Below are 26,140 nucleotides of genomic sequence, written 5' to 3'. Positions count from 1 at the left end.
TACTGCTGGGATCATGAGTTCTTACATGTTCTTGTTACACACAAAGTGTAAAAACTCAATAATATATCGAATTATTCTGTAACCGGTCACACCTAGTCATATTAACTGGAGAAGAGGAGATTAAACTGGAATTAGAAAAGTTGCTGTTCTTCATATAATGGGTTTGAAAAGCTACAGTGTATAAACTCTACCCCAATCCACATTTGCTTTTCAAAGCCTCGCCCAGAACCGCTTGCTGTTCCCTCAACCTTCGAGCCTTCCCCGATTACCCCTAGTGGGGTTTCCGAGCGTGTCCACCGGGGACGTCAGACTGCACCTGGAGGCCAGTGTAGAGGGAAGAGAGGTAAAGGGGAGGGAGACAGGAGAGCGCGAGCGGGCGAAATGGTCAATTCCTCCTTAACTCGGGGCCCCCTCACGGGCCTCACCCCTCCTCCCGGAGGCTGAGATTGGAGAGGAAGTGGGAAGGCTCCGATCTGTTCCTCACTCCAGCGCCCTCATGCCCCCACCCTTCTCCTCAGCTCGGGGCTTCGGCGCGCCCCGTCCCCGCCCCTCACTCCGGGAGAGGAGCGGACGGCGCGGAAGGGTTCGCGGAGAAAGACCGGGGACAGGGGGCGACCTCCCCCAGGCAGCCTCATCCTTGACAGCAGAAGCCCACAGCGGCCCGCCTGCTGGGGAGCCAGGCCCCAGGGCAGCCCTGGAGACCGCGGTGGCCGGATGCGCGGGCGCGTCATTTCCGGGCGGTGCAGCGGCGGCCTCTTGGAAGATGGCTGCGCCCTGTGGCTCGGAGCTGCCCGCCAACTCGCCGCTAAAAATCCCGAAGATGGAGGTGCTGTCCCCGGCGTCTCCTGGTGGTCTGAGCGACGGAAATCCATCGTTGTCCGACCCTTCCACGCCTCGGGGTGCCTCCCCGCTTGGGCCAGGCAGTGCGGCGGGCTCGGGGGCAACGGCGTCCGGGGGTCTCGGGCTGGGGCTGGGGGGCCGCAGCGCCGCCTCGTCCTCGGTCTCCTTCTCCCCCGGTGGCGGTGGTGGTGGGGCTGCGGCAGCCGCTGCCGCCGCCTGCCGGGGCATGTCGTGGACGCCGGCCGAGACGAACGCGCTCATCGCAGTGTGGGGCAACGAGCGGCTGGTGGAGGCGCGGTACCAGCAGCTGGAGGGAGCCGGCACGGTGTTCGGCAGCAAGGCCCCCGGGCCAGCCATGTACGAGCGCGTGTCCCGGGCCCTGGCCGAGCTGGGCTACGAGCGGACCCCGTCCCAGTGCCGGGAGCGCATCAAGGTAACCGGCCGCCCAGCCTGGGGCAGCGAACCAGAGGCAGAGAGAAGGCGGGGAAGCGGGCCTCGGGGGAGGGGGCCGGTCTGAGTGCAGGGCTCCCCTCCGGGGCCCGGTGGGCGATTCGCATCTCCTCCGCCTTTTTCTTCTCTCCCTGGCAAGGGGGCTTTTTTCCAGATGGCCGCCAGCCCGTAGGTTTCCTGAGTTTGAAGTTGGGCGTGTCTGCCGCCGCCCCTTTTTCTTGCCAATTGAGGATCTTCCTGCGTTCTGAAGTTGTAGTTTCTCATTGTGCGCGGTGCGGCAGTTCCCGTGCTTATGGGCACTTCTCGCTCCTACCGCCGGGGCCTCTCGCTTTGTTCTGGCGGAGGGGCTCCCAGGCAGAGGCTTACCAGCTGGGGCAGCATTGAGGAAAGGCAGATGCGGGGGCCGTTGGGTCCCCAGTTAAGGAATTTTCTGTAAGTGGCGGTGGGGAGCCATGCAAAAAGCGCCTTGAGGCCACCAGTCTTTGTGTCAGTCGCTTTGCTTCTAATTTGAGGTACGAAGGAGAGTAAGCAAGAGATGCTGTGGAGAATTGGAAAGGCTTGATTATAGCCAAGTTGTGTGTTGTTATCGTGGAAGTAGTGCGCTCCTTGAAAGTTAGTGTGGCCGAGAGTTGTTCTGGAATTTGGATTGACGATGATGCCTCCTGAGGAAGGTTGGCTTAAGGTCCTGATGTTTCTGACCAAGCCCTTTCTTGAAAGTCAGTTTTCCCTGCTTTAGTCTGCCGGATGTCGTGACAAGTAAACTCTGCAGTGTACATCTGGCCATCCTTGAATATTTAAAGCAGAGGCTTAATGTAGGCTAAAAATTTTATCACCAGCGTGCTTATCATTTTGCTGTTTCTGACTTTCATCTAGGTATTTGTATTATTGACAAATAAGGATTTGTGTTTTAGTTAAGCTCTTTCCCTTTTTGTAGAGTCTGCTAAAAGTTTTGGGTAGTATCCTCCCAGTTTTTACTGAAAATACTTTTATTACTTAGTCATAGTATCTGTGTACTTCTTTTCTGGTAGGGCTGGCACTTTTTCTGGGAACTCCTTGGGAGGAGGTTTAAAAATCACCAGAACAGTCATAACTAAGTAAGAAAAGTCACACTAAATAACAATCATAAAACTCAGTAAGAACAATCATAATTAAAGGAGGAGAATTGTGCCAAAGTTCACAAGGTGTTAGCTCTAGAAGTGTTCATTTGGGGACTGTTGCTTAGAAAATTTGGTTCAGAAGCTAAGCTATTTCAAACCTATCAGTTATTGTTTAAAGTAGTTTATTTGATAGCATTCCTTTGGGCTTCTTTTACATCCTCTTTTTGTATGCAAGTATGTTTTTAAAGTTATAGCTAATAGTAAAATACTGTCCTATTCACAGTAATGAAGGGTAAATTTGGGGGAGAGTTTTAGCCCTGCCCTGGGTAGCATCTATCCATGAAATTTTCTTTAGTTTAGAAATGTACCTTTGGGTATTTGTAACTATTTTAGTTTGATTGATTTTTGTCCCTAGAAATTTCCCAATGAAAGAGGAAAATTGTGCTCTATCAAAACCTCACTGAATATAAATCTCTCCATAAAATTGTTTCTCAAACAACCAGGGAATATCTAGTTGGATTGCTTCATTGTCCAGTTATGAGAAGGAAACCTAAAGCACAGAAAGGAGATTGAGCCTCTGAAGAATTTTTAAGAGGATCAGTTTACCTGTCTCCAGACAGGTAAGACCAAGTTGACTTCAAACTCTTAGAATATTTTGAGACTATGCAGATGATGATGAGTTCTCTGATCCACAGTAGCCGTTAACAAGGAAAGCAAATGACTTTTGTTTTTTGAAGTGCTTTACTCTTTAAATGATTTCAATCAAGGAACCCAGACTTCTTTGTTAATAAAAGTAAAAATTAAAATTTATAAGCTCTTTTGCTGTGCAAGCATATAGTAAGCATTGTATGCTTATTAAATTTGTGAAATGAAATCTAGAGAGTGAATTTTGGATAGCTTGAAAAGTCTACAGCAGTGTTACTGAAACTTTAACTCAAAAACATAGACTTTGGAACAAAGTTTGAAAAATACTCATTAAAAACTGAGCTCTTGGGCTGGGGCTATAGCTCAGTGGTAGAGTGCTTGCCTAGGACGTGTGAGGCCCTGGTTTCTATCCTCAGCACCACATACAAATGAATAAATAGAATAAAGGTACTGTGAAAAAAATTAAAACAAAAAAACTGAACTCTTTCTCTTTAGGAGTCAGCCTACAAGCAAATCTAGTCACTTGAAATCAGCCCTTCACAGTTATGAAGTAGATGTCCAAATAACACAGATTTTGCTTATGAAGATAAAAATAAAACCTTATATTGTAAGAGAGAAAACAAATCCTTAGATCCCTGTTTCAGAAATGCCAATTTGGAACAAGTAATAAAGAAGTCTTTTTTACTCTGTTATTTTGATGATAACTGCAAAAGAAAACCAGTAATACTTTTTGGTTTGGTTTTACAAAATAGAATCAAAGTAGTTAATAAAATTATGAACTTCATGTACAGACTCATGTAGCTCATTTAAGTATGAATTCAGGGCTAGAGATGTATCTAGGAGTTGGAAGAAAATGTACTTTGCATGCACAAGGCTCTGGGTTCAGTCTTTAGCTCTGCAAAACAAACAAAACAACCCCTCAACATCAGAGGTTCACAGGGAGGAGGAGTACCATGTGTCATTTAAATTTCTGGTATAATATATTTGAGATTCTTACTAAAAAATTCCATTATGAAAAGTCAGTAAATAATTTTTTCCAAGTTTGAAAGAAAGCAATGACTAGTAACCAGTTTTTCCATTGGAATAGTTGAAATAGCAGTCTTCATCCCCCTGTGAAGACATCAGAAAGCTTTGAGTCCTATGCCAACCCCTGCCCTGACTACCTTCCTGAATAATATTAAGGCATATCACTTATTTCTCTGATCTAAATGTCTTATCTAAACAATGAAAGTATTAAAATTATAAATGTCAAAATTGAATTAATTACTTGGATTTTGAAACTAATGTTCTACTTTTTAATACTATTCAAGGGATTATTTCTAAGCATACACATTTTTTATTGAAAGTCAGATATAAGGAGACTGAGGCAAGGAGGATCCCAAGTTTGAGGCCAGCCTTAGCAATTTAGCAAGACCCTGTCTCAAAATAAAAAATAAAAAGGACTGGTAAAGCATACTGGGCTCAATCCCTAGTACCAAAAAAGAAAAAAAAGTCAGATATAAACATATGTTTAGTGCTGTAAACAGTTTCATTTTGGTGTCTTTCATGCTTATTGGTATTTGTTCTATCTTTTTTGGATAAAATGGTATGTTTAAAACTGCCTTGCTACACAGATTGTTATTTATTCTGAAGTTTTGTTCCTTTTTTTATTTGCCAGAAGAAATTTGCTAACAATTTGAGTTAGATAAATAAATCCAGAAGTTTTTTTTTTTTTTTGGTCTAGTTCTTGCATATTTTTTTTCCCTTTTCTGTAGACCTTTTCTTCATGTGTCCATTCACCAAAACTTGAGTGCTTACTATGTGCAAGACTGTCTACTAGGTGAATAAAAGAACATATAGTTCCTATAGTCAAAGAGCTTGTAGTCTAGCTGAAGCTTGTGTACACACATCAAAGAGTTAAAAAGCTAAATAAAACAATTGTGCAGGGCAGTACTTGATTAATTGTCATATGACTAAAGCCAACTATAAGTGTAATGACTTCAAAGGGGGCAACGATCTCATCTTCATCCATACATACTCTAATAGTTGTAAGTTCTTTCTGGACTTGGAATCATGAAAGCATTCACTTCTGAGCCAGATACCATATCCACACTTTAGTCAGTTAATCTGATGCTCTGCAAAACTCATTCTCAAGTCCTATATTTTTGGGTGTTCTTCAAAAAATTGTCTCTTGAGAGTTGGCTTTATGTTTATGAAACAGATATGTACTTGTAACCTCAAGATTAAACATAAAGTGATTGTATGCAACCTAAAAATCGTGCTTGCTGGATCAGTACTAGTTGCATATGTGTGTGTGTATATTTGTGTGTGTGTGTGTGTGTGTGTGTTTTGCTGAGATGGAACCCAGGGCTTCATGCTTGCTAGGTAAGTGTTCTACCACTGATCCCTCTTTAAACTTAGAAGTGGTAAGGAGTTTTCTAACAAACAAAATGATTAATTTTCTAGAGGCATTGCCTAGATTTTTTTCATATGTAATTGTCATTACCATTGGAACTAATTTTGCACTTGAGCACATAAATCACAGAATAGTGTATTTGGTCTTTCATTTTGGCTATCAGGCCTTGCTTTTGTTTGAGAGAACCAGTAGAGCCGAGGTACACTGGAGCCAAAAGATACCTGTATAAGTATATTAATAGATTGCCTATCTCTGAAGTCTCTCCTTTGGTGTTTCCGACAAGACTTGTGGTAAGCCACTCACATCCTTTGTAAGAAAGACTGAGATTTTTTTCCTTGTCATTTTTTTTACATGTTCAGCCAGGCACTTGAAAGCTTCTGCATTCAGTTTGCTTCTCTGCTTCTGAATCTGAGGCTTGATATGTATTTTAAAAGAAAAGACCATCTTTGACTGCCATCCATACACTTCTATTTAATGGCGTCCAATTTTGCAAGTAAGAGATAACAAAGCACACACTAAAACTGAATGAATAGGATTCTATTTCCTGGTATTTTTTGAAATCTAGTGAAAAATAGAGTTAGATATTCTAGATACTTCATTAAAATAGTAGTTGATAGGAAAAAAAGAATTTAGAAAGTATATAGTATAGACAGTACTGTTTAGTAAAACTTTTTGTGATGATGGAATGTTTTTTATTGTTTATCTCAATTTAATGTGTTAGCCACCAGTCACATGTGGCTATTGGGGGCCTTGAGATGTATGGTTAGTATGCCTGATTAACTGAATTTTTATTTCAATTTGATTTAAAATTTTAAATAGCCACCCATAGCTAGTGGTCACCATATTGAATTGTGCATAGTAAAAAGTCATTACTTAAGTATCAAAGTAGTCTTTATTTTGTGAAAGGATGCCTGTCAACACATACTTAGACCAATAGGGGAAGCTCACATTTCCTTCTTGTCCTTCCAGTTACTTTACCTCTATGTAGGAGGAACCTTGATGGATGTTAAAAAAAATGGCCCACTATTATAGGAGGTGGAGCTTTTAATTCAAGGAATATAAGTATTATAACCTCAGTTGGCTGAGGCAAGCAGTGCATGTTCCTAGTTCCCTAGGGCACTGCTATCCAGTAGAACTTGGAATGGTAAACGGAAGTGTTCTACATCTGCATTGTCTATTATCACAGGTAACAATTGAGTACTTGAAATGTGGCCAGTGTAACTGTGAAATTGAATTTTTAATTTTTATCTAATTGTAATTAATTTTAAATTAAATAGCCAAATGTGGCTATTGTGTTGGCCAGAGCAATAAATAATGGTGTTTATACATCTCCTAAAAGTGTGAAATCCATGTACCCTCTCCAACATTTTGAGGTTGACATTCAAACTTTTTATCATGTGTTTCAAGTTTATAAGAAGTTAATAGGATATAGAAAATATTAAACCTAGTTTGAGACAAATGAGATGAAGATGACTGTAAAATGTAGCATAATGAATTCTGATTCTGAAAAATTCACATAAATTCTTATTGGTAGGTTTTATCAAATGTATATTGAAAACATTGGTGATTTGGAAATATTCTAGTTAACATTTTAGAGAAACAATGTCAATAGCCTATATTACTTTGTTCATTCTAAATTCAGGGGCCAAGCTTTATACCTACAGTATATATGCACGTATGATAGGTTTTATGGTACCTTGATCAGTCAGTAGAGGAGGAGAATGGCTACCCCAGTTGAAGATGACTGCTTCAGAACATCTTTTTGATATCTTTCTTGGCTGATACAATTGGACTAGGCCCTTGAATTCCTCTATCCTTAGAAAGCCCAGAGTGAAATAGGAAAGTAAAAGGGAAAAGTGTAGCATATAACTCTTGCCTAATGATTAGTCAGTGTGTCTTTTGGAAGTGAATTGGGATATCTTGCCCATTCCCTTTGATCAGACTCAACTGATAGATTCATCCCAGGGTTTTAAAAAATCATGTCTGAAGTAACAGCTTGACTTTTTCATTGTGTACCTACAAATATCTCAGTGCCTCTTATGGGATTTTAGAAATACAGCAGTGAACTATTTACCTTCAAGTTATCTACCTTATTAAAGAACCATTTGCCTTATTTTGAACAAGATCTTGTATTTTGTTGGTGTTGGTGTTAAGCTGGTGGTGCTTAAGGCTGGGCAGAAGGTAGTACGGTAGATTAGTAGAGCTGGTGTAGAGTTTAGAGACACCATAATCCAGAAGAGAGCAAATCATGAAATTGTTCCAAAAAATTTTAAGCGATCAGCTGTTTAAAAACCACACCTTTTAACTGAAGAACAAATTGCTATAGCTCATAGCTTATGGTGAAGGTGTGGTTTAGTAAGTGATGAATGAATGATGGGTTCATAAAGAACCTTGTAGAGGGCTGGGGATGTGGCTCTAGCGGTAGCGCGCTGGCCTGGCATGCGTGCGGCCCGGGTTCGATCCTCAGCACCACACACAAACAAAGATGTTGGGTCTGCTGAAAACTAAAAAAAATTAAAAAAAAAAAAAAAAAAAAAGAACCATGTAGAAGGGGGAAGCTGATAGTTCTGGAGTGACACAGTGGTCATACCTATTCTTGGTAATGTTTAGATGAGTAACACATTTTTTATAATGTTGAACTGCAGTTGTGTAATTATTCATTATATATCTCATTCCTTAATTTATGTACTGCAAAGAAAAACCAAAGTGGTGCATTTTTTTTTTTTAAACCACAACCCATACGAAGTTTTTTTTTTGTTTGTTTGTTTGTTTTGTTTTGTTTTGGTACCAGGGGTTGAACTCCAGGGCATTTAAATACCAAGCCACATTACCAGTCCCCTCCCTCTTTTTTTCTCCTTTTTTTGGGGGGGTTAGAGACAGTGTCTTGCTGAGTTGCTTATGGTCTCACTAAATTGTTGAGGCTGGCTTTGAACTTGTGATCCTCCTGCCTCAGTCTCCCAAGCCACTGGGATTACAGATGTGCACTGCACTCGACCCAGTTTCTTTTTTTGTCCCGGGGCCTATACTCACATAATATAACATGTGTATATAACTGAATTATATAATTATATTGATTACATATATATTTATTTACTTATATTTATATTTATATTGATTACATATATATTTATTTATTTCATAAAATAATGATTATAGATGACACCAGTGTAGCATTCACTATGGGCCATGTGCTGTTCTAAGTATTTTACAACTATTAATTTATTTTATCCACATAATGATACTATACTTAACCTACTTGCAGTACACTCTGATAGGTTCTATTCTGTGTGAAAACAAGCAGTCTACTTCCAGAACCTCTTTAGTAACAGTACACAGCACATGAAAGCATCTGCACCTGGTAGGCCATCTTTCTCACCTCCTCTTCTTTCCCCTCCTCCTTTTCCCTTTGCCCAGTCCTTTGCAGCATTGCCTTCCCTTTTCGCCCCAGTCCCCAGGGCACCTCTCATCTTTTCCCTTTTCCCAGTCATAGTATAAATTTTTAAGAAATTTTCTCACCTAAAGCTGGTGCAAAGTAAATCTGGGGGGATGGGGGCAGCTGCTCTCACTGATATTCAGCTGCAGGCTTACTCCTTGGGGACTGGCAGCTCAGGGTCACATTGTTCCCCACATGGGGCACACCCAGGAGGCGGCAGGATGGAGGAGCTGGAGGAACTGGGGAAGAAGACACAGGTTAAAGCCCACACCCAAGGGAGCCATGGATCCTCCCCACCCCCATACCCTTCTGTCACTCCATTGGCCCCACCCCCAAACCTTATACTCAGCCACTTGGGAGAAAGACCTCCTCACCTCCCTGTGGGTGGGGAGGCATCTGGAAGTGTGTGTTTCTCACTCACCTAGCACTTTGAGCTCTAAGGTTTTGCTGCTGTGGCCCCTGCTTTTGCCTTGGCTGTCTTGCACATTCACAGAACAGCGGTAGGAACCAGAGTCTTTCTCCTGGAGGCCCTCCAGCCGCAGGGACACATTCCGGGAGGGCATGGAGTAGACCAGGGATGCTCTAGGTTTGCTTGACAAGACCCCATTGATGTAGGCCAATACCTAGGGCAGGTCACTTCCGGTTATTATTCCATGATGCATGTGCCCATGGGTCAGCCAGTCCCCCTCCCCCAAACTGGCCTTCTTCACATGCTGCTCCCCCACACTCATCCTTCTGACCTGTACCAGCTCCTATCTACCATCTCCCCAGCCACCCTCTCACTGCACCAGGTTCCTTCGCCAGAACAGACCTTATTCCCCCTTGCATTGTGTCTTTATCTCCCATTTGGAGTGCTTTAGAAAGGTGGTTATAATTCACTAAAATTGATTTCTCAGCCTACTGATGGACTGTAACCTATAATTAGATTAAATAAGACTAGAAGATACTAAGGTGATATCAACATTTTTTAAATTCTAGGTTTACAGTTCTCATTAGAAACACAGTGATATGGCAGCTGGTGCCCTGTGATATTCTTTATGCTGTGTGATTCTAGATAGCTGGAGCCTGGGGTTTGTGGGTGAATGTTGAAGGGAAGTAATTGGGCAGTAATGAAAATAACACTAGAGAAGCAAGAGGTCAGTTTATGTGTTAAGGAGTCTGGACTTTAACCTAATTATCAAAGGATTTTTAGCCAGGTAGTGTGACATGGTTAGACTTAAATTTTATAGCAGTCCCTGGCTATAATGTTGAAAATTGAAGCACAAGACACAAAGAGGTGCCTCACAGTGAGCTAGAAGAGAGGTGAAAGCAATGGCAATGAAGCTAGAGAGGACAGATTTCATGCATGTCAAACTCAGGGGCCTATTTGGAGAATGAGGAAATTTTAATTGATAATGTTTGCTGTATCTTGACCTGTGTGCAGTAAGCTGTCTATTTCTCTACTGGCTTATGCAGGACTCCTTGTTATACTTACCAAAGATCTATATGGTTCTTCTTAGCTCAAGTTTTTGGCTTTACTTCTCAACTCAGAGAGATACATCTAGAACACCATATTTAGACAGTCCTGTCTGTGTTGCTTCTAGGATGTGCTTTCCATAGTCTCATGGATTCTGGTCAGTTCTCCAGTCTTCGGATTATCCTGACTTCTCCCCGACCCCCTTAACATTGCTAGGTGTCAGAACTGAAATTCACATCTAGGATTTCAAATGTTAATAATCAAACAAGCACCCTGAAGTACGCTTCTGTTACTAGGTTAAGATTGAATAGCAATTTTTTCTTATTGGAAAGTTATATGTGTGTACTGTTTAAAAAAGAAAGAAAATGGGTGAAAAACTTCTGAGTTCCAGAAATATCAGACTAGTATTGTAAAGTGCTTTAGATTATTATAAACAATTGTAAGGATTGCAGTGGTAATTAGATAGTTTGATTTTGTTTCTGTTGCTCTATGTTCTGTTCTGCTTGTTATTTACTGTTGTAGAAACTTCAGTGTTTAAAATAATGAATGCCTAAGGATGCTGTGCCTTATATGCATGTGTCACAAATTTTCTGTAGTTCATAATCTATGCCAACCAAGTCTTTCCCCCTATTCCTCTAAATAAATAATTCAAGAAAGTCTGTATTTGGGAAAAGGCATATATTTAATATTTGAATCTGTTAAATCTCACCTATTTGTACTCAAATCCTTGAAAACCAGTGGAAATACTTTTATTCATGGCACTGATCAAGTGAGTGTTATCTTTTCATTTAGTAAGATACATTGTTACTCTTTAGTTAAATACAAACCTGTGTTTACTCACAGGCACTTTAGGAATAGCAGCCATCATTTTATTTTTATATGCATGTTCTTGGTTGCACTCATTAATTATATATTTTGAGCTAACAAATATTATATCATTCAATATAAATTATAGAATAGTATGGAAGTTGTTTACTTAGATTGTTTTCTAGTTGCACTTTCTCAGCCTTTGTAAGACTATTTTATTATAACAGATTGGATTTTGAAACAAAGTTCTGTTTGTCTACTTTCTATTGATAACTTCATTTATCCAAATAAACCAATTATCTTTGTAATGGATATTAATGAAACCAGAATAAAGGCTCATATCTACCAAAAACTGCTTTTATTAATTTTTAATTTGTAAACACTTCAAATGGAATCATCTGGCTTATGATTTAGAAAGAAGCATGTGATAGGTCAAAAAGAACTTTATATTTGATATCTCAGTTGCCTAGATACAGTCTTAATGGAATTTTTATTTATTCATTTATTCAGTCCTCAGAATTTTTTGAATCCCTTCCTTCCATATGCCAGGTATTGATATAGGTGCTGGGAAATACATCAGTGAACAAAACTGACAATCTTCTGCCTTCAAAGAACTTATATTCAGATTAAAAAAAAATACCAACATTTACAATGTAATTCAGAGCTGTTAACTCAATCAAAACAAAAACTAATCAGATAAGATATTCTTTGATAAGCCTTAATGGCCTTAGAAAGTTTGAGCTGCCCACCTTTCATTATGTATAAGAAATAGAAATTCACTCGTTTTTTTGCTTTAAGAAAGATTTACCTAACTTTATTTATTTTTTTCATTGTCTCTATATGCTTGTCATTGAGGTTTGAACCAGTAAAAGCAGAGGGCTAGGTTATTATTCATTCAGGGATTAACTACCCAAGCATCTCCTCTTGAACCAGGCATTATTATGAAGGGTCCAGAAGGTATAGTCTTGTGCCAAACCAGATAACCCCTTCTCTTATACAAATTAAGAAACATGGTAAATAGTTGGGAGTTAAGAGATCAAGGTTATGCCAGTTTTTAAAAAAATATTTTTTATTTGCAATTGGACACAATATTTTTTAAATTTATTTTTATGTGGTGCTGAGGATTAAACCCAGGGCCTTGCATGTGCTAGGTGAGTGCTCTACTGCTGAGCCACAATCCCAGCCCAGGTTATGGCAATTTTAGAACAATATATAATAATTATTTTTTTCTTTCTTTCTTTCTTTTTTTTTTTTTTTTTGTGTGTGTGATGCTGAAGGATTGAACTTAGGGCCTTATGCATGTGAGGCAAGCACTCTATCAACCGAGCTATATTTCTAGCCCCAATGATTATGTTTTTATATAACTAATGTAGCCACACTACTAAATTAAGAGGAAAAAAATCAAGGGAATTTTTTTTTATTTCTTCACTATAGCATAATCATGTTCATAAATGTTTTGTTATTTTTGAAGAAGTGGTAGTAGTACCAGGTGTGGTAATGCGTGTATTTAATCCCAGTTACTGGGAATGCTGAGGCAGGAAGACAAGTTCCAGGCTAGCTTGGGCAACTTAGGAAGACCCTGTCCCCAAATTTTAAAATAAATAAATATTATTATAAAGAATTTAACATATATATATATATGTGTATATATATATGTGTTTTTTTTTTTTAACATGATGCTGGGGACCAAACCCAGTGCCTCACCCTTACTAGGCAAGCACTCTACCACTGAGCTACAACCCCACCTCTTCCCCCTACTACTTGTGGACTAGTTGGTCAGTAAGTGAGCCTTCATTCCCTGGATGGGTAGTTAAGGTTTTTTTCTTCCCTTGGTTTATATGTCAGTGTATTAGTTGCCTCATTCATGCCAAGACTAATAACTGTTGAAAACAGTTAGTTGATTGGCTTTACTCCATAAAAAAGCAAAAAGTAAGAGAAGTGATCATATAGCCAGATGTTTCTGAAACTTGAATAAAGTGTGGGCAATAACATGTTTATATAACCATGTTACAAACCTACACCTAGGTATAAAATCCTTTAACTACAGAACTCAAATGTTATCAAAAACAATTTTTTAAAACTTAAGCACTAATCAAAGGACAAATGAAAAAATTAACTTAGCATTCCTGAGGTTGTGGGTTGGCTGAAATTTACCTTCTTTTTCCTCACAAGACTCTGATACTGATTGCTACATAAAGTTCTTTTTAGAGTGTGTGATTCCTCCATGCTATTCCCCCCATGTGCCTTGTGGTACAACACTTTGGTGCTACTGCTTTTCCATACTTGAACTAACATTATTCATAAGGCTTCCTTGGTCTCCATACAATGTGACTATCATTTTTATAATACTTCTGATGATTGCTAACATTCAGTGAGTACAAGCATTTAGCAAATTTCATTTTATTTTATTTATTTCATTTATAGTCTTTTTTATTTGTTCATTTTAGGTATATGTGACTGTTGAGTATATGTTGACATTTGTACAAATATGGCGTATATTTTATTCTAATTAGGATCCCAGTTTTGTGGATATACATGATGTGGAGATTCATTGTGGTATCCTTATGTATGTAAATATTCCTATTCTCCCTTCCCTTCATTTCCCTTTGTCTAATCCACTGATGCAAGCATCAAATTTCCCCATTTGAGGGCCTAAAGATGGCAGCCATTCACTCTAACCCATTGTGACAAGATCTGGAACAGGATCTATAATCTCCATATCCACTCTAGAGAGGTCTGTCCTAGCATTGGAGAGTTATCCAAGTCAATGTGGAAAATGGGGGCTGACACAGAAAACTAGAATCATCAGACCAGTTGAGCAAATGGGCCTCTCAAGTAGCACAATCCACCCAGCTGGCCTCCATTTCAATGGTCTAGAGCAGTCCCCTTGGAATTAGAATAACCATTCTTTCTTAAGAATTTTTTTTTAAGATTTTTTTATTTGTTCTACTTAGTTGTATATGACAGCAGAATGCATTTCAATTCATTGTACACAAATGGAGCACAACATTTCAATTCTCTGGTTGTACATGATGTAGAGATGGACCTTTCGTGCAGTTAAATGTGTACCTAGGGTAATGATGTCCCTTGCATTTCACCATCTTTCCTATCCCCATGATCCCTCCCCTCCCTCCCCTTTGTCCAATCCAAAGTTCCTTCATTCTTCCCATGTCCCTCCTGCCCCCATCATGGGTCAGCATCCACTAATCAGAGAAAACATTCAGCCTTTAGTTTTTTGGGATTGGTTTACTTTGCTTAGCATGATATTTTCCAACTCCATCCATTCACTTGCAAATGCCATAATTTTATTCTCTTTTAATGCAAGTAGTATTTAATTGTGTATATATACCACAGTGTCTTTATCCATTCATTTACTCATGGGCGTCTAGGTTGGTTCCACAGTTTAGCTATTGTGAATTCAGCTGCTATAAACATTGATGTGGCTGTGTTGCTATAGTATGCTGATTTTGAGTCATTTGGGTATAGACAAAGGAATGGGATATCTGGGTCAAATGGTGGTTCCTTTTCAAGTTTTCTGAGGAATCTCCACAATGCTTTCTAAAGTGGTTGCATATAACAAACAATTTGCAATCCCACCAGCAATATATGATTGTTCCTTTTTTCCCCACATCCTTGTCAACACTTATTGCTTGTATTTTTGATAACTGCCATTCTGACTAGGGTGAGGTGAAATCTTAGAGTAGTTTTGATTTGCATTTCTCTAATTACTAAAGATGTTGAATTTTTTTCATATATTTGCAAACTTCATTTTAAATACTCTATTTTATCATTTAGTACTCAAAACAAATCTATGATGAAGTATTGACATATACGTACCATCTTGTGGGTAGAGAAATTAAGGCTTAGAGATAGTAATTTGTCTGATGTCACAAAGCTAGCAGGTGGTTACACTAGACTAAGCAATTTTATTCCAGAACCCATACTTGTAACCAGTTGGTATTATTGCCTCCTTGTAAGCCATTAGCCTACTTTTATTAAATTTTGACAATCGAAGTAATGTTTTTGCCAACCGTGTTATCATAAATGTAATACCAAATATTGACCTAAATGGACACCATCGTGCTTATAAATATTTCTCATCATTGAAATGAAAATGCAAATTAAAATAATTGTATAGAATTCATGGTTTCCTAAGACTATAGAAGAAACATTGATTTGGAAGTCTTTTAAGAACTTAAAACATAGCCAGGCATGGTGGCACACACCTGTAATCCCAGTGGCTCAGGAGGCTGAGACAGGAGCATCTCGAGTTCAAAACCAGCCTCAGCAAAAGTGAGGAACTAAGGAACTCAGGAGACCCTGTCTCTAAATAAAATACAAAAATCAGGCTGGGGATGTGGCTCACTGGTCGAGTGCCCCTGAGTTTAATCCCCAGTACAAAAAAAAAAAAAAAAAAAAAGAACCTAAAATGTGTGGAAATATAAGTAAAGCCATTATTGAAGGCAATTCATTCAGTCATTACTCAAAGTATATGAATTATATTATCCATTGGGCTACCAACTCTCCCCTTAAAGGGAACAAATCTGAATTAGAACAGGAGAAACATTCACAAAGTAAACTTCCATTTTTAAAAGATATTTATTTTTTAGTTGTAGTTGGACACAATATCTTTATTTTATTTATTTTTATGTGGTGCTAAGGATTGAACCCAGGGCCTTGCATATGCTAGGCGAGTGCTCTACCCTGAGCCAGGCGAGTGCTCTACCCTGAGCCACAACCCCAGCCCTAGACTTACATTTTTGACTGTAAAAGCAGGTAGATATGAGGCTTATTGCCAAAGGAGGCTATGGTATTTGTCCATTACCTTGTGTTGTATTGTTGTTTGCCCAATGTTTAAATGGTGTGGTAACTTATCTTCTTAGAGATAGATGATGGAGATGAGATAGGTTGTTTTGTTATGTATACGAGTCATGCTCTGCAGAAGGACATGTTGGTCAAAAGATGGACTGGTAAATACAAGGTAGTCCCAAAAGAGTATAATGAAGCTGAAAATTTTCTGTCTCTTAGTCATAGCATTGTAGATGTTCTGATATCTATCCTAGGACAAAGCCTTACTCAATGTTTATGGCAGTGCTGGTGTAAACACACCCACTGTGTGGCTAGTTGTATAAAATATAACACATACTATCATGACAATATGTGATACTTGGTAATAAACAACTATGTTACTGATTTGTGTATTTACTATACTATTTATCATTTTAGACTATATTCCTAATACTTTAAAAGTTATCAGCATATTACAGTGGTGTAGCCACATCAAAGTTTATAGCAGCTCACTTCACAATAGCTAAACTATGGAACCAACCTAGGTGCCCTTAACATATGAATGAATTTTAAAAAATGTGGTGTGTGTGTGTGTGTGTGTGTGTGTGTGTGTGAGAGAGAGAGAGAGAGAGAGAGAGAGAGAGAGAGAGAGAGAGAGAGAATATTACTCAGCCTTAAAGAAGAATGAAATTATGGTTTGCTGGTGAATAGGTGGAGTTGGAAAAATACCATGCTAAGTGAAATAAGCCAATCCCCAAAAATCAAAAGCTGAATGTTTTCTTCCCTGATATGGGGAAGCTAATTCACAATATGGGGGGAGGGACTAGGGAAAAATAGAGTTACTTTAGGTAGAAGGAGGGGAAGGGATATGGGGGTAGGAAAGATAGTAGAATGAATTAGACATTATTACCCTATATACATATATAACTATATGACCAGTGTGATTCTGTATCATATACAACCAGAAGAATGAGAAATTATACTTCATTATGTATAATGAAGTGCATTCTACTATCATGTATAAATAATTAAAAATTTTAAAAAATTAACTATAGCTGGGCAGCTAATTTTTACTTTCATGTAGAGGAGGTTTTTAAAAATAGAAATAATGTACTAAGTGTAAAAATAAATATTAATAAATTCTCTGGGCGTGGTGATGCATGCCTGTAGTCCCAGGATCAGAACCAGCCTCAGCAATGGCCAGGCACTAAGCAATTCAGTGAGAACCTGTCTCTAAATAAAATGCAAAATAGGGCTGGGGATGTGGCTCAGTGGTTGAGTGTCCCTGGGTTCAATCCCTAGTACCAAAAAAAAAGTGACCTTGGGTAAACTCTTACCTTTCTCTGTCTTAGATTTCTAGACTTTAAAACAGGGATGCACCATATGTCTCTCCATATATATGTGATGTGCTGCCCAGATCCTTCCTCCAGAGATGAAATACTAGTCCCCTGCAGCTGTTTGGGTCCCTAATGGCTGGTGGCTTCTGGTTGAATTTCTCCAAGGAATTTCCCTTTGCCCAGGGAGCTGTCTGGTTCAAGGTGAGGCCCCCTCTCTGGTGGCAGCCTAGATCCAGTTACTGGTCAGCACTGAAATACAAAGGCCCAGGCTTCTTGGCTCAATTTAGGACCGCTCTGAAGGGACACCTGAGTTCCATGCCTAACTTTGAGGTTAGGCCTCTGTTGCATCTGTGTCACACTTCAGTTTCTTTTTCTGCTCAGCTCTGCTTCTCTATCTCAAGTGTGGTTCCCTAGAGCACCACCCAGTAAACCTCCTGTGCACAGTCTCTTGAGTCTGTTTCCTGGGATATTTTTACATTATTTTAAGGAGGAATGATAAGTGTAAAGTGTTTAGCTTAAATCTCTGCACACAGTAGGCACTCAGGAAATGGTAGTAATGGTTTACATTTGTTACGTGGCACATTGAGCCACATAAGGTAAATGTTTGATTATTTTTTAAATTAAATTTTATTTATTCTAATTAGGAAAATGTTTGATTTTGCAGAAAACATAGAGTTGTGTCCCCCCCCATGGCCATTTCTCTTACCAGTCCTCATGAAGCTAAGAATAAAATATAAAAATTTTACCAAATGTGCTATAAAAAGTGTTATGATTGCCTAAATTTCTTTCAACCAATTTCCTAAAAAAGTTCAGGTTGCTCAAGGATAGATGTTTACAGTAAATTTAAAAAAACTTGCTTATTTCCAAAATTTCATTAAAGAGGATATGTTCTTTTTTTTTCTTTTTTTTTAAAGAGAGAGGAGAGAGAGAGAGAGAATTTTTTTTTTTAATATTTATTTTTTAGTTTTCGGCAGACACAACATCTTTGTTTGTATGTGGTGCTGAGGATCGAACCCGGGCCCCACGCATGCCAGGCGAGCACACTACCGCTTGAGCCACATCCCCAGCCCCAGGATATGTTCTTTTCAGGCATCCATGGGATGTAGTTAATACTGTGAAAATGAAAAAAAAATATATTGTTTTTACATCTTTAACCAATTGACCGAATCTTGATTTAATGTCTGATGGAGGAGTTCTAATAACATTAGTTTTTACATGAGTTTATCTGGATTCTTTTTTCATAAATGTATAAAATTTGCTAATGGAAAATTTTATGTTATAGATTATCTTTGCCTTAAATGTGGCAGTTTTTAGTAAGAAAACAACTACAAATTGAGATCACAGAGATCACATGGTCAACAGATGAAACAAAGTAGCCTACAATTTCAGGGGAAAAAACCGCTTTTACCTTCTAAACACTGGTCTAATGATTAGAAGGCCAATTTTGTAATTAGGAAGCAATACAATATTCAAATGGTAAAAATAAAACTGGGATTTCTGTTTTATTTTTGTCTTATTTGTGTTGTGGGTAGTTCTTAATTTTAGACATGATTGTGGAACAATTATTTAAAGGGATTATGTGGGAGACCTTTAAAGAGAAATAGTTTGCCCCTGTTCTGCCAGAAATAGTTGAGAGAATTCTCTTGAATGTGTTTTTTAGCTATCACATTCTTAATAGGATAATATTGTTTTAATATTGTCTGAATAACATGTGGAGTTGGTGCCCAAGATCTGAAGCAAGGAGAAAGATTGAAAAAAGATTCGGAGACAGCGACTTTTGTAGGTGATATAATAAAAATAATCTTTAATCCAAGTCAGTTCTTTACCAAACTGACCTTTTTTCCCCTTTCAAATGAGGAGGAAATTCTAGACAAATAGTGTTATTTTCCTACCCTTGGTGCCTCTATTGCTGCTTATATGTAGAATAAGTGTTTATACCTTAATTTTTTGACCTGTTTTATTCTAAATGGAGAAACACATGGGATTCTATGTCTAGAAGGATTCTTGTATTCCAGAGAATTCTGTGCATATAAGCATGTGTACTAGAGGTGTGGATTTTATAGTGTTGCCATTAATCTGCGATACTTGTAAATTATGTCAAGTGTAGGTTAAAAGCTTTATAACCACATGAATTTAGTTCCATGAACACTGGATGTTTGTTTTTGACAATTAGTATTGTCCTCCTCCAAGGTTTTCTCTCTTAATAATCTGAGTGGGCAAGAGACTCTCAGCTGCTAGCATGAAGAAACATAGAGAATTTAGGACTTGATATTCACTGAAAATCAAAATTTCCTGAATTATGCATTCTCTGCAAGAATCTCTTCTTATGAAGACAGCCCTGGCCAATTATAAACACAGAGTGAGTGAGTCTTTCATAGCCAGATTCAGAATGAAGTACAAGCTGATAGGATTCAATCCTGGACAGTTCCTAACCTACAAAGATTGAGGCTCCAGAGAGGTAAGATCTTTTTGTTTGTGGTGGTCATTCTTCTGTTTGACCCTATTAAAAGCCATGAAACAACTGAGTCTTTTTTTTTCTATCTTTGATAGAACCACTTTATAGTCTTAAATATTTGTAAGGTGTAAGAAGTAACAAAATTTGGACTGGACTGCAGAGCTTCCTTTGGCAGGTAACTGGCCTCTCTCCCCAAAGAAAACTTTAACAAGAAGAAGGGATATTTTAAAAATAGCCCATTGCAGTTAGTCCTTCATTGTTACAAAGATTGATTTGCTAATTATAATTGTGTTTATGTTTATACCTTGTTTTGCTTTTGCTTTTTTGAAAAGGTTTCAGGAGCCCTGTCTAACTTTGGATTTATTGATTTTATAATCTATTGTGGTTAAACAATGAATTTCCTGATATTCTTTGCTAAGAAAATTTGATCTTACTAGTGATTTACTTTAAAAATTAATTTATTTAATAAATATATTAATCTTACATGATAGGCATTTTTCTAGGCCCAAGGAAAATAGAGACAAGCAAGGTGGACAAAATTCCTATTCTCATGCAGTTTACAATTCTATAGCTTTCTTTCTTTAGCAACATCAAAATTTTGTGAGTGGCATTTGTTAATTTTCGTATGTTAAATCCTCTTTGAAGGAATACTTGCCTTGGTTCCTCAATTGCTGAATGAGGAGGAATTTGGACATGGTTTATTTTTAAGGTTCTTTTGTGTTCAAAACTTCATTGGTCTGGGTGTAATGGCACATGCCTGTAATCCCAGTTGACTGGGAAAGCTGAGGCAGGAGGATCTCAAGTTCAAAGCCAGCCTCAGCAACTTAGTGAGGCCTAAGTAACTCAGTGAGACATTGTCTCTAAATGAAATACAGAAAAGGGCTGGGGATATGGTCCAGTATGGCTCAGTGGTTAAGCACCCCTGGATTCACTCCCCAGTACCAGAGGAAGAAAAAAAAACTTCATTGGAGCCTGGTTTGCAATTAAGCCTTTTGAAGCTCCACTCATCCTCTGTAGATGAATGTAAGTAATACAGGAAGTTTTATAAAATAAAAGTAAGTTGTAGGGGAAGAGGTAGGGATAAGGGGGTAAAGGATGTCAGGAGCTACAGAGAGAGCAAATGAGTTAAAGACAAAATATGAAACCCATTCTTCTTAGTAATTAAGAAGACATTGATGATCATGATAGGAACAATTTTAGTGGAGTAATAGATGAAACTGTGATCCCATAGGACAGAAGGACAGAATTAGTGTAGACATTGCCTATTCCAGTCTTCAGGTGGTGTTGAAATTGGAATATGTGAGAGCTTAGTGCAGTGACTGCTAAGGAAGATAGTTAAGACTTTCCTATGCTTGTTTCTGGATGGATGAATTTCCCTGTTTTAAGTTGTTACCTTAACTAGTTTATCTAGCATCTATATTGAAAAATCAGATAATGAATGATCAAGTACTGTGTTAACATAATTGGAACAGATAATCAGCATAATGAATGGATTTTCAAAATATTGTTTAAGGACCACTTCAGAAAAAAGTTTTTTGCCCAGTAGGTAGAGGAAAAGTGGTATATTTTGTGAAGTGTAAAGAAATTTCTGTATGCTTTTTACTGGTAGAAATTATTTCCTTCAAGAAACGGGGAGGTCAGTGTGGTATACATACTTGCAATCCCAGCAACCCTATAATAAGGCAGGAGAAACTCAAGCTTGAGGCCAGCTTCTGCAAATTATTGAGACCCTAAGCAATTTAACAAGATGCTATCTCAGAATAAGAATGAATAAATAAAAAGGGTTGGGGATGTAGCTCAGTGGAAAAGTGCTCCTGGGTTCAATCCCCAGAAGAGAGGGGTGGGTGGGGGTTGTGCTGATTTATACCTATATCTCTAGTTTACTTTAGAGTTTGAGGCAGGAGGATCTCTTGAGCCTTGGAGGTTGGGCCAGGTTGGCCAACGAAGCAAGACCTTGTTGTTTTAAAAAAGAATGAGAGGCTGGGGATGTATCTCAGTGATAGAGTACTTGCCTAATTTGTTTAAAGCCATGGGTTTGATCTCCAGCACCACAAAAGAAAATGAAAAAAATAGAGGCAGAGAAATGGCAATTTGGCTAATTTACCTCTTAAGGGAAATAAATATCAATGTATTTTATCTAAATGAGTAGGAAATTGAGCAAACTGGTTGATTGACTTAAACTGGTTGTGCTGATCTTTAGAATCTTTGTAATGCCTATGATACAAATTAAGTCTACCTTATTTTAGGATTTCTGACTAATATATGCTATATTCTTCTTTGGAAGCAAAACCAACATAGTGTAGAATAGAGATTTTTTAAGCTGAGGTTCTTGTCTGGGCTCTTCACTGAGCCCATGTTCCCTTTGAAATTGTATGGAATGGTTTGTGTGTGTATGCATTTTTCTGGGAAGGCAATCCATGACCTGAAAAAGTTAAGTACCTCCATACTGGAGAGGAAAAGCAAACGATCGAAGAATGAAAAGGATTTTTTACTTGCTCTGTAGTACTAAGACCTGGGGGAATGTAAAACAGGTATGCTGTTATTTTTCTTCTTGGTTTTGTTGAGTTTTTTTTTTCTTTTGGTTGGTTTTAAAAGATTTAGACAATTGGCAAGTCAGTTACGTATTAATGTACAGAAAATGTAATAAAATAGGTAGTAAAAAGTTCTGTAGGCCTCACAGGTTTTGCCTTAGGTAACTTTATAATCATTAGTTACAACTCACTGTCAAAAGATATGTGTAGGAATTTATACTATATCCTTAACATCCTTCTTACTGTGTGCAGGAACATGTTTACTGACTTATGTCTGCTATTTAAGGTTTTTTTCTTGCCTACTTTTATGCTCACAGTAACAAAGTATATAGTTAAAGAAATTTTAGTCTTTAAAATATTAAAGTGTTGTTTTGTTGCCTCATAAGAGCAATTCATAATCTTTGCTATAACAATAATCTCAATTTAAAGGAAGTAAAAAGATGTTTCATGAACACTTTTGTTGCTTCAAAATACCCATTTGCTTTAGTTTGAACTATTGTTATTGACACTTTTATTAGAAAACCAATCACTGAAGTTTTACCCACCCCAGTGTAATTTCTCCATCTCTTGTGGAGAATAATGTGTGATTTTTTTTTAAAAGTCTTTGCTTGTGAATAAGTATAGTCTTTATTTAATCATGTGGATGACACAATTACAAATTTATCATGTTTAGGTGGCAGAGGGTTAAAATGACAATACATGCATTTCTAGTATGGCCAGTTTGACAACTACATTTGAAAATCTGTTTCACTGCTTATTTTTTTCTTATACCATGGTTTCCTGCTGTTATAACTGAGCTGTCCTCCCTTCATATTGACTTTATTTTTCATCTGAAATCTTAGACTGATCAAGCCAATGTTTTCTAACCAACATACAATATATTTATATATGTAGTTTTTATGCCTTATTTCTATTCCTCCTCATTATATGCTCTGTTTCACTTACAGTCAGTTCAGTTTGAACAGTGATTTTGTGGGGGCAAATTTTGAGAAAATCATTGAGCCTGTGGTGGAATTGCTTGGCCTATGCCTTCATGATTTATTTTGTTTGCTTCCTACTTTGCCATACCAGGGAAGAACTTACTTCTTCCCATTTTCTGAAAGTTGGAGGAGGAACTGGAGGACATTGAAGCAAAAGAAACTTTAATCTCATTCCCAAAGTAGCTTAATAATGACGGGCTTTGATGAAACCACTGGCCCTTATATAGATCTTATTTTCCAAGCCTTTCATTATTTTATTTGCCCTTTTCTGAACTCTACAATTTCCCTCTCTTGTAGCTGGTTCGATGCCCAGAACTGAATGCTGTGCTCCAGCTGTGGCCTCACCGGTGCTGAATAGAGAGGAAGAGCCACCTTCATAGCTTACATGTGATTCCTCTGCTTATACAACCCAATACTGGATTTACTTACTTTGGCAAGATAGCTGCATTGTGCACTGTATTTAATGTTACGTGTACTGTAACCCTGGGTCTTTCTCTGCATTGCTGCCGTTAAACCCCCGAATCCTGCCAATCTAAAACTCCTGCCTTTGTTTACCTACCCCTCCCCCATAGACTCCTCATACATTCATCTACAATGAATGTTATCTTTTTTATTCTCTTTTCCTTTGACTCTAATCTTAAACTTTGGCAAACTTTCACTCTATCCTTTAAATGGTCAGTTGTCAGCCATCTTATATTTCTCCCTGCTTTAGTAATGGGACATCTTCCAAGTCTTTCTGTGGTTCTTTTCCTTTTGTAGTGCTAAGGACTTGGCACTTGGTAGTGGACTTAGTAAACATCCACCTGGCGTTTCTTCCCAAGCCAATACCCATGAACTCCTTTGGTTTGACCCCTTAATGAGTTCTTCTATTCAGACTTTCTTGACTCCTCTTGACCTCTATCCCTATGATTTCATTCATTTCCTCCAGGAAATAAATAAAACATAATATCAATATACTGGGGAGATTCTGACATTAAGAAAAGTTATTATTTTAGTTTGAGGATAGTATAGTCTTAAATATGTCTAAGCAAATTCTTTGCCCCAAGATTTCAATTTTGAAACAGCAATTAGAGCTTTAGTTACTGTAAATGCCTAAGATGGGTAAGGTAAAGGAAGAAGAAAGGGAAGCAGGTTTTTTGTGTTGAATAGGTTGTGATTTTCCAAGAAAGCCAAATTGAGGTTTTTGTTGAATTTGGTAGCTGTCTGGAATGGGAGGTATGAGACTTCACTTTTTTCTGGATTCTGAAGTATTATTTTAATCTCAGGTTTAGAGTAGGTTTTGAAGTTAGTTTATTTAGGAATATTGATACAGGCACCCAATCTTTTAATAATGTGCTTTGGTTAATGATTTAGAGTGTGGAATATGTAACCTTTTCTGATTTACTATAGGTAATAAGAATTGGAAGGTCTCTCTATATGTCTTTTTTATTGATTTCTAAGCTCTTTCAAGTTTAGCTAAATTCCAATGTTTGTTTCTGGTAGCAGCAAGCCTATATTTGAGTTTTTCTTTTTTTTTTTTTTTTAAACCCTACTTTAGTCAGTGTGTCCTGTTTAAACAGCCTCTCTTGGATTTGTGGTCTTTTTGAACTCAGAAGTTATTGCTTATGTTTATTTGTATCTTGAGAGAGTTAAAATCAATTTGGAAATCTTTTGAATATACTATCACATGGATTTAGAAGTACCAAACATCTTACCTACAGGCACCTGATAGATATTTTACATATCAGCATATTGCCTTATTATAAAAGTGTATTCCAAATGTACACTACAAGTAAGAGATGGCAAGATCTGTTAGTCTTTTTTGGTGAACTATAAAATATATCCCCTGACTCTTCTTCCATATCTATAATGATTAGATATTGTTGGTTTCATTATTCATAGTTACATATGAAGCTAGGCAAAATTTTAAGCTAAACTTGGTGGTTTCAAAGATTAAGAGTCTTTTCTGTGGTTTCCCACCATGTATATTATCAAACATTGGTGGCTTTGTTTATGCCTGTGTCACTTCCTATTAAGTGTGGGACCTTTCTTCAAAAGAACCTTAGTTTTACTTCTTTACTTCTAGACCAGCCCTTACTGTCAGAGCTAACTGGGCTTTTTTGTGTCCTGCATGCTTTTTCCAGGCAGCCAATAAGTAGTGAGCAGTGGCATGGTTACCATCTCCATTTATGGCCTTGAAAGGGTGAAGGGACAGTGTTGGGACTCTCCATTTACGGTCCTTGGGAGAGTTGAAAAGAGTGGTTGGGGTGTTCTTGGAGGCAGAAACTAGACATTGTGAGATAAAAATAATTTGGCAGGAGATGTTTGCAATTCAAATTCCAATCCCTGCAAGGAGGGCAGAGAGTGCTGGGAAAGGGGAGCATGTAGAAAGTCAAAAAGAAATTTGCTGCAGCATTTGTATTGTAAGGTTTGCCCGTGACATACATTTCCCAAACTCATGTTTCTGATATGTTTCTCTAAGTTTTGTCTTATGTGGTTGTGACTATCCTTTATGAAAAGAAAGAAGAAATGCTTTTAAAAAGAGTATATTATTGGAAACCTCACTTCTCTAAGGCATCATATGAGACAACAGAAGAGAGCTGAAGAAAGAGAGAATGGGACAGGCATTTGTGCAGGGGTAGACTGGCTGGCTTTAATGTGGGTGACTAATTATTGTTTTGTTAATGTCTGGGAAGACCATCATATGTGTCATGTTTTCATTATACCTTTTGCCTATCTGGATTTCTGGCTCCAAGTGACAGAGTATTTGTAGACTGTCAACTGTGATTTAAAGATAATAAACTTTCACGGCGGCTCTATAAAGATTATCAGGAGTTGTTTTAGTTTGGTGAGGATAGGTGATACACATTGGCGTGTGGAAAGTAATCTCACCCTTTGGAATAAATTTATAATCTTGCTAATGCATATAAATTAAGTCAGAGGTGAA

General features: G+C 38.0%; 1 protein-coding gene across 6 annotated transcripts in view; it reads left to right on the top strand.

Annotated features, from left to right (window-relative positions):
* Positions 1-524: 524 nt before the first annotated feature.
* The window catches only part of Msantd2 (Myb/SANT DNA binding domain containing 2), a 34,354-nt gene continuing 8,738 nt past the window's right edge, over positions 525-26,140 (top strand). For 3 of the 6 annotated variants that reach the window (XM_026404608.2, XM_026404607.2, XM_077797776.1), the window contains exon 1: positions 525-1,273. In XM_026404608.2, the coding sequence (XP_026260393.1) occupies positions 764-1,273 (510 nt within the window). In that variant the 5' untranslated portion in view covers positions 525-763. Of the gene's footprint in view, positions 1,274-23,511; positions 23,602-26,140 lie in introns of those variants that run through there. The other 3 variants (XM_026404611.1, XM_026404612.1, XM_026404610.2) reach the window with 2 other exon arrangements.

Source organism: Urocitellus parryii, chromosome 4 (genome assembly GCF_045843805.1).
Source record: "Urocitellus parryii isolate mUroPar1 chromosome 4, mUroPar1.hap1, whole genome shotgun sequence".
NCBI lineage: Eukaryota > Metazoa > Chordata > Mammalia > Rodentia > Sciuridae > Urocitellus > Urocitellus parryii.
The sequence above is the reverse complement of the archived record's forward strand: the minus strand, read 5'-3'. Positions and strand labels throughout refer to the sequence as shown.